The sequence below is a fragment of the Canis lupus genome, chromosome 9 (genome assembly GCF_011100685.1).
Source record: "Canis lupus familiaris isolate Mischka breed German Shepherd chromosome 9, alternate assembly UU_Cfam_GSD_1.0, whole genome shotgun sequence".
Lineage (NCBI taxonomy): Eukaryota > Metazoa > Chordata > Mammalia > Carnivora > Canidae > Canis > Canis lupus.
This window is the reverse complement of record NC_049230.1, coordinates 12,894,724-12,909,367: the sequence shown is the minus strand read 5'-3', so window position 1 is coordinate 12,909,367 and position 14,644 is coordinate 12,894,724. Positions and strand designations below refer to the sequence as shown.

At 40.5% G+C, this 14,644-nt stretch overlaps 1 protein-coding gene across 2 annotated transcripts in view; it reads right to left on the bottom strand.

Moving 5' to 3' along the window:
- The window catches only part of PRKCA (protein kinase C alpha), a 395,705-nt gene that overhangs the window by 378,296 nt on the left and 2,765 nt on the right, over positions 1-14,644 (bottom strand). For both annotated transcript variants that reach the window (XM_038546804.1, XM_038546805.1), the window contains exon 2: positions 14,326-14,357. In XM_038546804.1, the coding sequence (XP_038402732.1) occupies positions 14,326-14,357 (32 nt within the window). The remainder of the gene's footprint in view (positions 1-14,325; positions 14,358-14,644) is intronic.

Here is a 14,644-nt window from a genome sequence, read left to right as displayed (position 1 = left end):
ATGTGCTACCCGGTAGAGTTCAACTTCCTCATTATGAAGAGGACAGAGGCCTCAACTGGATTCAAACCAAGATTACCTGATCTCCAGTCTAGCACTTCCTATGTGATTTTGTGTTGGCATTTATGATTTTTTTTAATAAAAGTATCCTTTAGATTTCTATGCATCTAAATTATGCTTACCTAAGTTTTATTTTTGTAAGTTTTTTTGTTTGTTTTTAAAGATTTTGAGAGACAGCAAGCACACGATGGGGATGGAGGGAAGAGGTGAGGGAGAAAGACAAGCAGACTCTCCAGGACCCTGAGATCATGACCTGAGCCGAAGTTAGATGCTTAACTGACTAAGCCACTAGGTGCCCACTACCTAGTTAAGTTTTAAATTCCTGAGCGAACAGGCACTCTTATTAAGACCTTCCTCTTCCATACCAACAGCTAGTGCATGTTCCTGTACACAGCAGGTCTAAGAGTAGAGGACCATCTGCTTCTTCAAACAGGAACACAAACTCCCTGCTCATGTGCCTATTTTCTCTTTGCCCCCAGATGTTCCAGTGTACAGAAATGACTGAAGTCCCAATTTTGATCTTGTGTTGGAAATTAAGACCAAGAACAAGTAGAACGAGTACTGTGGGTGAGGCTCAGATAGGTAAATAGCTAGTTAACAATTAGCAATTGTTTTCCACCGCCACCAATAGACACCCACCCACACACACCTCTCACCCACAGTACTTGGTAAAAACCACAATTTGCATATAGGTATAATGAACACCATACAGTTGGAAAGACCTGGCTGCCTAGCTTCCCACATGTAGCATGCAGGTGTTTTCATGTTGGATACAGTGTATTGCAAACACAAACCAATTTGACTAGGTCGACAGTCCTCAATTTTGGATACGGATAGGAAAATACACTGGCATTCTTTCCACGTTAATGTACACGTGACTAACATGCACATGGTTATAATGGCATCTTAAAAACACCATGACCCAAGTTGAACCTGAGTCCAATCAAACCACTGTATGCAAGTGCCATTTTGCTGAAAATAGAGGAATGAAGTCTGCTGCATGATGAGCAAAAATTCTGACCATAGGAAACCCTACAGGTCCAAAGACCCAGTACTCCCAGATACATGTTAAGGCAAATAGATGTAAAATATTAACATTGAGACAAGCCAGTGAGAGATCGATGGAAACCCCTTGTATTATTTTTCACCTTTCCTGTATCTAAAAGAAGTTCAAAATGACAGTTTGAAGGGAATCAAAATAACAGTTTGAAGGAAAAATTTAAAAACTACCACCTCTTTCTTCCAAAGGTTTAAGGAGCTTGAGGAGAAATCTGCCCCCCCCCCCAGAGCCAGGGACAGTTTAATCACCCACAGATGAGATGGGGCTAGTGTCTCAGTGACAAGCCCCAACTCCCTGCCTGCCCCCTAGATTCAAAGGGTTTTTCCCCCCCCAGAAAACTGAACAATTATCTGAAGAGGTAGGCTAGTATCCAAAGCAGGCAATAACCCTCATATAGCAGGCACAAAGGAACAGTCAGGGTGGCACAGGGGGGTACCTGGTGGCTCAAACATCTACCTTTGGCTCAGGTTATGATCTTGGAGTCCTATATCTGGCTTCCCACTCAGCAGAGTCTGCTTCTCCCTCTGCCCCTCCCCTCATGCTAATGTTCACATGCTCTTTCAAATAATCTTAAAAAAAAAAAAAAAAAAGTGGCACAGAAACTTCCTGTCCTCAACACTTAAGTCCTATCAAAAATTTTCAAAGTTATTTATACACATCAAATCAGAAATGGTATTTTTTTCTACTTAGAATTTCCTAATTTGAACATGGCTCCAAGACCCAGAGCAATAAAGATGTCCAAGAATATTGCAGGGAAATTCACCAAGGGGGGAAGAAGTCATCATTCTGGGCTCATTTTTAAAGGAATTTAGAAATCTAGGACATGAAGAAAAATTTTCCAAGGAAAAATTACAAAAGTTATGTTATTTGGATTGAGATAGAAAATAAATTTTGATTAAAATATGCATAAATAGATTACATCTGTCATTTTGTATATTTTGTGTTTGTATTACTTTACCTGTGTTTCCAAGGTCAAAACCTCAAATCACCACCACCAAAATTAAAAATAAAGGTAGGACTTCTGTATTTGGCAGTACTATTATCCAGTGGAGTTACTTTTACTACAGAAGGCAAAACCAAGTAAATTCAATGTTTGTATTTAGTCACTCTTCACACCTTGTATAGACTACTATAAATACATCCATTTGCAGATCAACTAGATCCTGATTTGTGCATATATATTTTAGGTAATATATAAAATGCAAAATCAGCTCTGGTGTAATATCTCCGTGTAAGGTTAACAGTAGACTACGAAACATAGGAACATAGACTATTTCCAAAGAATCAAGAGTTAAAATTGGAGAGACAAAAGTAAAAAAATATATATATAAGTTCTTAAAGATTTATTTATTCATGAGACACAGAGTGAGGCAGAGACAGAGGCAGAGGGAGAAGCAGGCTCCCCATGGGGAGCCCGATGTGGGACTCCATTCCTGGACCCCCAGGATCACACCCTGAGCTGAAGGCAGACGATCAAGCACTGAGCTACCCAGGCATCCCAAAAATATGTAATTTCAAGCAGTCCTCTCCCTTACTCAGGATACAAATTCCCATCCGATACAAATTCAAGGTCTTATTCCCAGACTGGTCAACTACACCATAAAAAATATACAATCCTTAACCAAACTCCTAGACTTTAGAGCAAGACACACACTGATCTCTAGAAAGCAAAGCCATTTTTCAAATAAAAGAAATCGAGTTCCTACTTTGCAGATTCCTGGTGTCTTTAAATGCAGAGGTTACTGGATTAGCACCTATACTTACTAGCAACAGCACTTAAGATTCGAGGCTGTCAAGTACAAAGGTTTATGAGCTATGGAGAAGCAGGAAGGTAACACTGGATGGGAGCTGGGGTTGAAGATTTAGGTGGTTACACTTGTGTGGTTACATCAAGTTGCTTAACTCTGCTGGCCAGCTCCACAGCTATAAATTCAAGGACCTCAAAAACACAGTCTCCATAGTCCATTCTTGCTTTAGAATTCTAAAAACATGGTGTGCCTGGCTGGCTCAGCCAGTGTAGCATGCAACTCTTGATTTTGGGATTATAAATTCAAGCCCCACTATGAGTATAGAGATTACTTTAAAAAATTAAAAATAAAATTCCAAGAACGTGGCTCTCTTCCTGATCCTGTGACTACAAAATTCACCAAGGAGGACAGGAAAAGGGGAGTATTTTGATGTATATTAATTCAGATTATTAACCCTACATTTAAACACAAGCATGTTTTTATCACCTAAGAACACATAACTTAATTTTAAATCCAATGCTTTATAAGAGCTGTCCAGGTTCTTAGTGACCAAAAGTTTTTCCCATCTAACATGAATACATCCTACCATTTCAAATAAATTAAGTATTCCAAGAAAGTCTCCACATAGTTGCAGGCTGTTAAGACAAAATACATAAAATATCAAATACAATTAAACATAGAAGGGACACACAGGGGCAGCCCCAGTGGTGCAGCGGGTTGGCGCTGCCTGCAGCCTGGGGTGTGATCCTGGAGACCCGGGATGGAGTCCCACATTGGGCTTCCTGCCAGGATGGAGTCCCACATCGGGCTTCCTGCGTGGAGCCTGCTTCTCCCTCTGCCTGTATCCCTGCCTCGCTCTCTGTGTGTCTATGAGTAAATAAATAAAATCTTTAAAAAAAAAAAAAAAAAAAAAAAGGAAGGGACACACAGGAAATGCAAACAAGGACCAAAAGGTAACAATGCACTTCAAAATTATGAGATAAAATTGGGCCTTCATTAGTTCTGCACCAATGAGAGTTAGCGAAAAGCACTTAGTTCACAATCTTATCAAAGTCACTGCAATGAATGTTTTCTTGATTTTCTGCTTTAAGCCATAGAAAGCATTAATACAATGAGGTATAATACAATGAGTTTAATAAACCCAGAGCCCTTCATCCAACGAGTTATCCTCTGCTCTCTAGCCCTTCACCCTTCATCTTAATTATTCTCCTAACCACATTTTATTAGATTCGCTTTAGACTACTACAGCAGGTCTTAATCATACCAACTACTCCAGCTCCTGCTCGATAATTAATCTTTCTAAAATGCAATTTTGCAAGTTAATTCGCATCACATGAGTACGAACTCAGCTCAACACCAGCAGGTGCTATGCTGCTGGATGGTACAATTAAGCAAAAAGGAAAAATAAAGACCCTGCGGCTCAACTCTTACGCCTAACTTGAATTTAGACCTAAATAGAAATCGGTCCTGCATGCTTCTGAAATGCTCCATTTGGATTCGAACGACTCTCTACGTTGTTAAGTAGTTAAGAATCAAGTTGCAGTATCTGAGATTTTTTGTGTAATCTCCCATTTTCACATTTTTAGAATTACAGTTGCATGCACTAACTCAAGAGGAAAATACATTAAGCTCATTTACTGCCTCTTAATTTCAAGACAAATCCAAACGGAAGCTAACAAAAGCCTTTACAAGCACCACCAGCCTTTCTTTCTTGAATCGAGGAGAGTTTTATTACAACAAACGGCATCACAAATCATACTTAGATAATTTAAGGAGAGGAAAAATGAAAGTAAAACAGATTGGCTACTTTTGCAACTATAGCTTCAGGAAGAAAAAAAAAACTGCCTACTAAATACAGATATTTACTAAATCGGCCTGGTCTCAAGGGCACCAGACCATGGACAAACTACTTCTCTCTGCCCCAGCGTCTCCTACAGAGCAGAACACCAATGCCAGCTCCCCACAGGGTGGTGGCATCTCTTAAAGCTCATGTCAGCACAGTAGCAATATTACCTTTTCCTTTTCTAATCTGAACCCATATGAAAACCCATCTTCTGTTCCAAACTGCAGTGCTCTGCAGCACCCCTCCGCCTGCCTTCACAAAGGTTTCTGATGAGGGTTATGACAATCTCCCATGGAGAAGGAATAACCACTAATGATGAACCAGAAGTTCTGACAGTTAGTATGCAGTTTTTAAAACTGATTTCAAATAGACTAATTCCTATTTCCCTTATTAAGGTGTATGAGCAAACCTAGTCTCAATGTCTCATCTCTGGTCCTATCATTTCCATGCCGTAACACCCTGGACTTCCAACAGGATACGGTCATAGACGGTACCAACTTCAAAATAGAAAATAGAAAGACCCTTGGAATAGTGTCAAAGCCATGCACTTTCTAAAACAAGTTAGCTTCTAAACTCCAATACAATATATCTTTCATATGGAGATACAATGCTTTAATGTATAATTGTGAGCTTCTGAAAACTAGAAGCCACATAAAAGATACAAAGTCCTGTGTTGGCACAGAAGCAGTATGGGGGAGCGACGGGGAGAGAATGTAGTTTTTTTTTTTAATTTATTTATGATAGTCAGAGAGAGAGAGAAAGAGAGGCAAAGACATAGGCAGAGAGAGAAGCAGGCTCCATGCACCAGGAGCCCGACGTGGGATTCGATCCCGGGTCTCCAGGATCATGCCCTGGGCCAAAGGCAGGCGCTAAACCGCTGTGCCACCCAGGATTCCTGAGAGAATGTAGTTCTATGTACATTTGTCAAACCTGCTTTTCTGTTGGGGATCACCACTGGCAACATCTCAGAGTATGTACACCTCCCCTGGTCTGTGCTGCTCCCTGAATGGAAGTCCCTTGCACCACCATCCCTCCCCCTTTCTCCTTTTGCTCCAGTTATTTTCCCCTTTTTAGAAAATCTTCCCCCACCTCTTCAATCAAAGGAAATTCTCTGGGGCGCCTGGGTGACAGTCGGTTAAGCATCTGCCTTCAGCTCAGGTCATGATCCCAGAATCCTGGGATTGAGCCTCACACCAGGCTCCCTGCTCAATAGGGAGCCTACTTCTCTCTGCTTCCTGCTTGTGCTCTCGTTCATTATCTGGGCTCCCTGCTCAGTGTGGAGTCTGCTTCTCTGTTTGTGCTCTCATTCATTATCTGGCTCTCAAAAAAAGGGGGGACCATTCTCTGTACCCTCCAAAGCCCAAAGGCTACTTCTAAGGAGCCCAGAAATGATCTCCCCACCCCCACAGTTTCAACAACCCTGACTTCATTCGGGCTTCGAGGACCAAGTCTTCCTCATCCAGAGTCCCCCTCTGGTCCGATGCCCCACACTGCCTGGCACAACACATGGTGCAGGTCCACACATCGGCCGTTATCTCCCACTATGAGCCATATGCGCAGTAAGTGTTGGAGTTGGACCACTCTGTTCTTCCACGTCTCCGTAGTCAAGTCAGTGGCATAAACCTAACGAACAGAAAGAACCATGAAGCGGGACACTTGGGTTCACAGCATGGAGTCTGGATCCATACTGCCTGGGTTTGAAGCCCAGCTCCACCATTTTCTTTGTGACATTGGACCAGTTCTAAGCTGCTGATCTCAGGGGCAGTTTCCCTGTCCGTAAAACGGGGATAACACCGCTTACCCCTTCCAAAATTGTGAGGCTCAAACGTGTCAATGAGCAGCACTTAGAATGGGTATCTGAGAACAAGTACTTGCATGAGTGACTGTGTCAAGTGCAGGAAAGGCTACATCATGGACTCCTGTGCGTGAACTTCTGTACATCCCCTAAGAGCCAAAAGTGCCAATTATCCTGTTGGTGAAATCATGGTTGAATCAACTCCAGGAGAGAATTTTGCTCAATTTAGCTGTTAACTAGGCTCTCTTCTTACCCTATTTCTCATACAAATTTGTCCAAGTTGTATCTAAATTTCATGCCACCTATATCCCCCTCGTGTTCTGATGACCTATTGCAGTCACCCTAGATAATACAGATGGATCCTGTATTTCCCAAAATGCCAAAACTAAAGAGGGATAGCTACTGGGGGTGGGGGGTGGGGGGAAGGGAAAGGAGACACAGTCAACTGAAGGCATTCAAGATTAACTGTCCTCATGCTAATCTTACTTTGTGAACCTTGTCTTAAATAATTCTGATCTTGTGTGACAATTAATCAAATCATTGCCCTCCATTACATTTTTGATAGAAATCTATTTCCAGAAGCCATTTTCTCCTTTGTATAATTTAATAGAGGGCTTTAATGTAGCTACAGTAATTTCATCTAGATTTGACTGTTAATACCATTCCAGTCTTGAAGTGTTCATATCTAAGCTTAAAGTCTAACCTAAGGTTTCACAGTCTAGTAAGAAAACAAAACCTGAAAATAAAGGGTTTGTCATGGAAATTCTGACAGGAGGACAGCGAAGCCTTAATTCTGTCACCAAGAAATGTTTCCATGCTTCCCTTAATGGCATCATTCTTTCCTCTAATATAAATCCAGGCTTTGTAAGTACCAAAAAAGTTTCCATTTGGCTCTGAAATATGTTTTCTGCAGAACTGTTTGAATGTGAACCTCTGCTCCACCCAACCAGCCTGGTAGGTTCTTCAGCACATTCACTGCTAAGAAGGGGGTAAGATCCTGTGCTTCATGGGGTGCCCTGGGGATGAAAGTGTGTAAAATGCGAGCACTCCCACATATCTAGCATCTTGTAGCATTTAACATTTGTCCTTTCTTTCCTCAGACTAAGATCTTTAAAGCAACTAATGAAATTCTAACAGTTCCACTCGGGCACTTCATTGTCACGTTCGTCCATCCCTTCTCACACATCAAGGCACAGAAACCTTTCAGGTACACCAAGTTTAAAAATATCAGAATCAGTAAAGTTGAGCTACTACTCCCTCTGGAGCATGACAGTCTCGTTTAAGCTATTAGCCACTTCAAAGGAAACTAGAACATTTAAAAGGACTGTACCAAGTACACGTAGTGGAGCAGGTTTTAATTTTTTACCTTGAACCCAAAACCTTTCCCTGCTCCAGCTGGGGCCCATAGTAGTGCTCTCGTTTTATTTGTGGAAATAAGATCTATTATGGATGCCTACATACTTCTCTCAATACAGGAGGTACAGTAAGTGGTTCAGCATTAGGCTTAGCATTGCGTAGAACTTCTACAAATGAGTATTTTCTGTCCTCTATTTTGAATATATATGCTTAGCTTTAAAAAATATTTTAAGTTCTCTAAAGATCTATCCTAGTTGACATAACTGAACTATAAACTAGGTTAAAAAAAAATAGTATGCAGGCAGAAGTCACTGATCCTTCTGGTTATGGACATTCATATCATATCTCTCCTTTTATATAATCACACACCCAACAAATATTTATATAGCGTCTACCAAGCGCCAGGCACTGCATTAAACCCAGGAGACAGAAATAAGAGTCAGTCCTTGTTCTCAAAGCTGGCAGAGGAGACAAATGATTATAGGGTGAAGGTTCCTATGATAGAGATCCAGAATAGCAAGGAGGATGGAAAAGGTCTGAGCTAAACTCCACGCTAAGACTCACAGTCAAGTAGGTGTTATCGGGACACACACACACACACACACAAAGACACTTTCTGGGAAACTACAACTTATTTTCAATGACTGAAGCATGGAGAGAAAGAAAGCATCCTTAGAGGAGTCTGAAAAAGCAAAACAAGCTTAAAATATCCTAAGGAGCTGAGTTTAATCCTGCTAGGCAAGCTCTGCAATGAATTCTACTTTGAAAAAATACTTTCATGGAAAACGAGTGAGCAAGTTAAGGGTTAATAAGCCTAAAAACTTAAGTTTGAATAACATTATCTAGGAGAGTAAAACACTCAGGGGAGTAAGTCATTTCATCATAAAATTAAAGAAGAAACTTCAAGGTCAGATTCATCTGCAAAAAGAAATATTAGGGTTTCTACTGCCTATGAGGATGAATAACCACTCCATATGCTACTGCATTGGATTCTGGTGGGGAGCATGTGAGTAAAACAGAATACTTGTGCTTAATGCACTAAGTGAAAGTGGCAATTCAGAAAGCCATTAATCAGAAATCATTTCCGAACAAGTATATAGCACCAAATGGGAATACCCGACAGTTTTGTCCGTGCGTCCCTACATTTTCTAACAAGTATTAACATTTTTGTGGAGGAAAACGGCGTTCGAAAGACAAGCAGTTCTAACTGCCCATCTCTATCATGCTTTTCTAGGTTTTATATCTTCCTGACAATTTCATCTTCGAAGCTGAAATAATGCTTTGATTGCACCTCAGTGCAAAACCGCCAAAATTTCAAGTTACACTCTTCATGGATCAGCATTCCCAGAATTGTATCAGTGACCCTGGGAGCTCACTTATAGTTAACCTAGTTTCCAATCTGAGGAGTAGCCAAGGAGAAACAGGGTGTGAGGTGCTGCCCCCAGGTCTGAAGATGGAAAAATCATGGTGGCAACTTTAAAGATCAGTGGATTGGTGCTAAGTGTTTAGGAGTGGCTAATCCAGTATACGGGAAGGACTAATCTGTTAAGGACCATCAACTTCAGCCCAATTTGGACTTCAGCCCCCTTCTATCTCCTGGCACTTGGTATCCACAGTGCTTGGTTCCCAGCATTCCATAAGCTATGGTAAGAACTAGACCTCCTCCTCTGAAAAGCTGCCAACTCCATCCCTTCACTATTAAAGGTCATCCTCCCTTAAATTGGCCTGGTCTTCTGGAATTCCTTTGCTTGTACAGCCAAGATGTAGAGGGCGGGGGAACTTTCTTCTTTCCTCAAACATCAACTTTCATTCTTACAGAAGGGATAAGAAACACCATCCCACTCAGGCGAGCTGATGGAAAGATCTACCCTAAAACAGGACTCTAAAATCAAAGGTCAAAAGCCAAGGGAAACATTCTTAATTCCTAACTACTGAGAAATAGCTTCAAGTTGGAGTCACAGGTGAAGTACAATATTTGGTGTATGCTTAGAGAAACAGCTCCAGGTTCAGAACAGTATACCAAGAGCACATAAATGTGCATTCCCTGCAGATTCCTCAAACATCCAGGGTTGATCATCAACAGTGTAGATTGTTGACCACGGTCATTGGTGGGGATGGATTCTGATGCAGTCTCTTTAGGGCATCTTGATCAAAAAACCTGGGTTAGTTGTTCATTGATTTGTGATATTAAATGACAGAAAAAGCAGAAAAGATATGCCAAGATGAATCAGATGTAACAGGCTATGTAAGCAATTGTTTAGCCCATCAAATAAGCAGGTCATGTTCGGAGAGGCTGTTTCTATCACTGAAATTTGAGAAGTATGTTGGTCTTGCTGAGGGGAAAAAAAAAGTTGGCTTGTTCCCTTTTCCAGTTGTCAAAGTAATAGATAAGACCTTTTTGGCTACACTGCCCCAGAGGAAGACAACATTTGAGCAGCATGGTAGATGGCTCTGCTGTTCCAGGACAACAGCTTTTGGAAGCAGCCAGTGCCTGACACTACCAATAGGAGACAGACCTTCCAGGTCAGAATTTCAACTTCAGACATACCTTTCTCCCTCTCCTTAGCAGGTAGGGAAGCAGAGGGAATAGGGGGTGAGCAAGGACCTGCTCTGCGCTAGCCTTCCAGGATGAAATCTATACAGAGTAGATGGAGCATACCAGGAGAATAAGCTACACCATTAAAAAAAAAACAAAAAAAAAAATCAAGATGCCATCAAGAGCATTTCAGATCTACAAAAGGGACAAGCTCATCTTCATCTCTAAGAATCTTAATTGCAATGGCTTCTCTTTTTTTTTTTTTTTTTTTTTTTAATTTTTTTTTTATTTATTTATGATAGTCACAGAGAGAGAGAGAGAGGCAGAGACACAGGCAGAGGGAGAAGCAGGCTCCATGCACTGGGAGCCTGATGTAGGATTCGATCCCGGGTCTCCAGGATCACGCCCTGGGCCAAAGGCAGGCGCCAAACCGCTGCGCCACCCAGGGATCCCTGCAATGGCTTCTCAATCTACTGTGCACTCTTCATTCTCGCCAGTATTTATTGCCCTTGATTTCACTATTTCAGGCAGTGGGATCCTCCTGTGTGATCTGCCCAGGTAATACCACTTTTTTAGGGCTGTACACCTGGATTGCAATCTAAAGGGCACAGGGTCCATGAAGTACAAGTTGCAACAATCCAAGATATCATCAGAAATTCCTGCTTCCATTCAGATTGCATCTTGGGGATGGGAAGAAGTAGGGGAGGGAAATCTTTATACGCTTTAAAAAGGCTTTCTAAATAGCACAGATTAGACACCCAGTTTTAAAGAACTACAAGTCACATCTTCAGTCTTCCAGTTCTTAACGTTTACTAAGTGAAATGATGACTTTTAAAGTTATCTTACTTCACCAATAGGTGACTCATTTGGAGCATATATGCCTCTCTAAAGTCTACTTAGCTACAGATATTGTATCTACTGACCAAAGTGACATACTAGGAAGTAGAATATGCTGCCTCCATCAGGTGAGAAAACTGATATGGAATAAGTCTCAAACCCAGCTGCCATCTTCAGATGGTATGTCACCAAAGGCACAGGATGAGGAGGAGTTATTCTCTTGAATGGGACTCTATCAAACAGAGCAGGAAAGATTTTAAGTTAGAGAACATTAAGAGAAAACAAGCATATTCTAACTCAAATGTATTCTAAAATGGTCAGATGTTAGGGACACCCAAGTGGCTCACCAGGTTAACTGACTCTGGTCTCAACCAGTCTTGATCTCAGAGTTGTGAGTTCAAGCCCTGCATTGGGCTCCATGCAATAATAAAAAAGGTCAGATGTAGATTCCTTTTGAGAATGCCAAAACCAAAGCGTTAAACAACTTTGCGCAGTTAAAAAGCACTATCCTGAGCTAACATCCAGAAGTTATAAGAGAACTAGCATAGGCCTACTCGAAGTGAAATATAAAGGACACATATTAAACAAAATGTGACAAATAGCACATGACAGGTTGTTATTGAAATAGTTGGAATTAAAATTTGTAGATGCAGTACAGAAACTACTGTAAGGAGACCTATGGTTTACTTCTTTCAGGAACAGTTCATAAAGCACATAGTCACTGCTCTGTTTTGTCTAGTTTGTAAAAACTAAATTTTGAGTATTAAAGGCAATTCACAGAATACAAAATGCTAAAACAAGTTTGAAAAATGTTAAACCCTGACCAGATGAAAATCAGGGGTGGGGGTGGGTGGCAGGGAGGCCTCTTCACTACCAGAACAAAAATATGAAAGACCTGTATTCTCCAATACTGATAAGAATGAAAGGAAAGGGGGACACTTGATACTGAAAATGTAAATTGTAACTTTCTGAGAACTTAGCTGTCCTCATTAAAATGTAAGACGTACACACATGTTCTAGGTCTCTTAGAAATACCAGTGTCCAAGGATATTGTTGGCAGCAACACTGGACCAGTAAGAAATTAGAGAAATGGATGAATAAATTTGGTACACGCATACATGGGACTACTAAACCAGTTGGGACAAATGTTTTGACGGGGAAGGATACTCGCCATATACCGCAGGGGAGGAGGGTGGGCAGCAAATGGCAGAAGGATTTAAAAATTTGATCTCTTAAAAGCTGTGAGTATCTTAAAAAGAACTTATCCCTAAGGGAGAGAAGAGAAGGCATAGAATTTCGCTTCTTTCTTTATGGGAGTTATGCTGACATAAGACTATTAATCTACTAATCCACTCAAAAAAAATATCCATACAGCCTGGGGGTGGAGCGGGGTGGGGAAACCATGCAGGTCCCCCTTTTGTCCCCCCTAATATGGCTACTGTGATTTCACAAAATCGACTTAAACAAGCAGATCTAAAAGGGACCAACTGCATCCTGAAATCTTAGTATGCAAAAAAATAAATAAATAAAATAGCTTAACACCTTTTTCAACAAGTATTCTTAGGTTCCTGTAGCTTCCCACACAAATATTACAACAAACAGTATATGCAAATCACAGTAGCCTGGAACCACACTTTTTTTTTTTTTTTTTTTTTGGAACCACACTTTTCACATTTAAGTTTTTTTTTTTTTTTTATAATTTTTTTTTTTTTTTTTTTAATTTATGATAGTCAGAGAGAGAGAGAGGCAGAGACATAGGCAGAGGGAGAAGCAGGCCCCATGCACCGGGAGCCCGATGTGGGACTCGATCCTGGGTCTCCAGGATCGCGTCCTGGGCCAAAGGCAGGCGCCAAACCGCTGCGCCACCCAGGGATCCCACTTTTCACATTTAAAAGTCACTTTTCAAGTGAGACCCAAAGGTTGCCTAATGTAAGTTCAGTGCTGCAACTGAGAAATGTAAAGAGCTCCACCTTCCTTTCATCTTTTATAAAGAGGGATGCACACACCCTTCTCTTTATTCTTTAAAGGAATATCCCTTCATTTCCCAACGTACCTCTCAGTGATTTATTGAATAGGGGTTTGAAGCACATCATGAGGGTAGAGTATTAATTACACGATAAAGTATCTGCATGAACATTAGATTTAGAAAGCTATGTAAGAAATTCATGAGTTTGAAGAACTTTAAAAGCCAACTCACTAGCACAATTTTAGAGTCCTAGGTACACAGGATCTCCCTAATGTGCTTACTATTAAGCAGCATTACAATAATATTTTCCAGGCTGAATGCACACTTTCCACTTGCCCTAATAAACCGATGCCCAGATGGGAAACGTAACCAGAACTAAATAAACATAGATAACAAGAGAACTGGAAGGTGGGCTATGAGCCTGGGATGCCTTCGCGAGCTACAAAGTATTACGTTTCAACAAATAGGACAGAGTATAAAAAATGAGGTACTTGACCAGCGCAAAATGGGACTACAGATCAGAGGTGGAGATAGATGGTATTTGGAGTGCAATCCATCAGTAGTACATCTTCGGTCACAATAACACTAAAGGAAAAAAAAAAAAAAAAACGTGGTTCCTAGCACAGCAACGCATTATAACCTAGGTAACTAAGATGTGCTAATTTTGTTCTGAGCAATCAGTAATCAAAAACAGAATTACCAGAGTGATGCATGGCCCAAGATTAGTTACAATGAGTCCAACCCAATACATAGGTAAGAGATAAAGAACAAAAACGAGCAAGAACAAGAAAAGCCACATGAATACAAAGTGATTCCATTTCTTTTCCTCAACACCCACACAAAGACAGCAGTTTCTGACAAGAATGTTCTTGGCAAAAAAATAAAGTTACAGGAAGGGTTTTTTTTTTTTTTTTTTTCAATGAGAAAAACGGCAGCTCTATATGCAGATTACTAGGCAATACAATTTTTTTTTTTTAACAGCCCAAATTTACAGACCTCATTTCGAAAATATCTAATTTTTTTTTTTTTTTTTTTTGGATCACAAAGAAATGACTGGAAATACTGTTGGTGTTTGGAATGTTTATTTCATATTGTACTTGAAAATAAAATCCAACGTGACAGCTTACCTTGGCACTGGAAGCCTTGTTTCCCAAACCCCCTGAAAAACAGAAACAACAAAGTATCTTAACATATTTTGTGTTGTATACCATATTTAAGCCAGTTATGAGACAAAGTATTCCACAGAACTAAAGGTTTGTACATGAACACCAATGATTTGATAGGAAACCATGTCTACATAGAGTATTGAATAAATTCAACTTTGGGGGTGGGGGAACCCACTTCTGTATGGCCTCCAAAGGCAGAATTATTTCAACATTTTAAGGTTCTTTCCAATTTACACTTTGTGAACCATACTTAAATTTCCAGACAAGAGCAGGACTACGA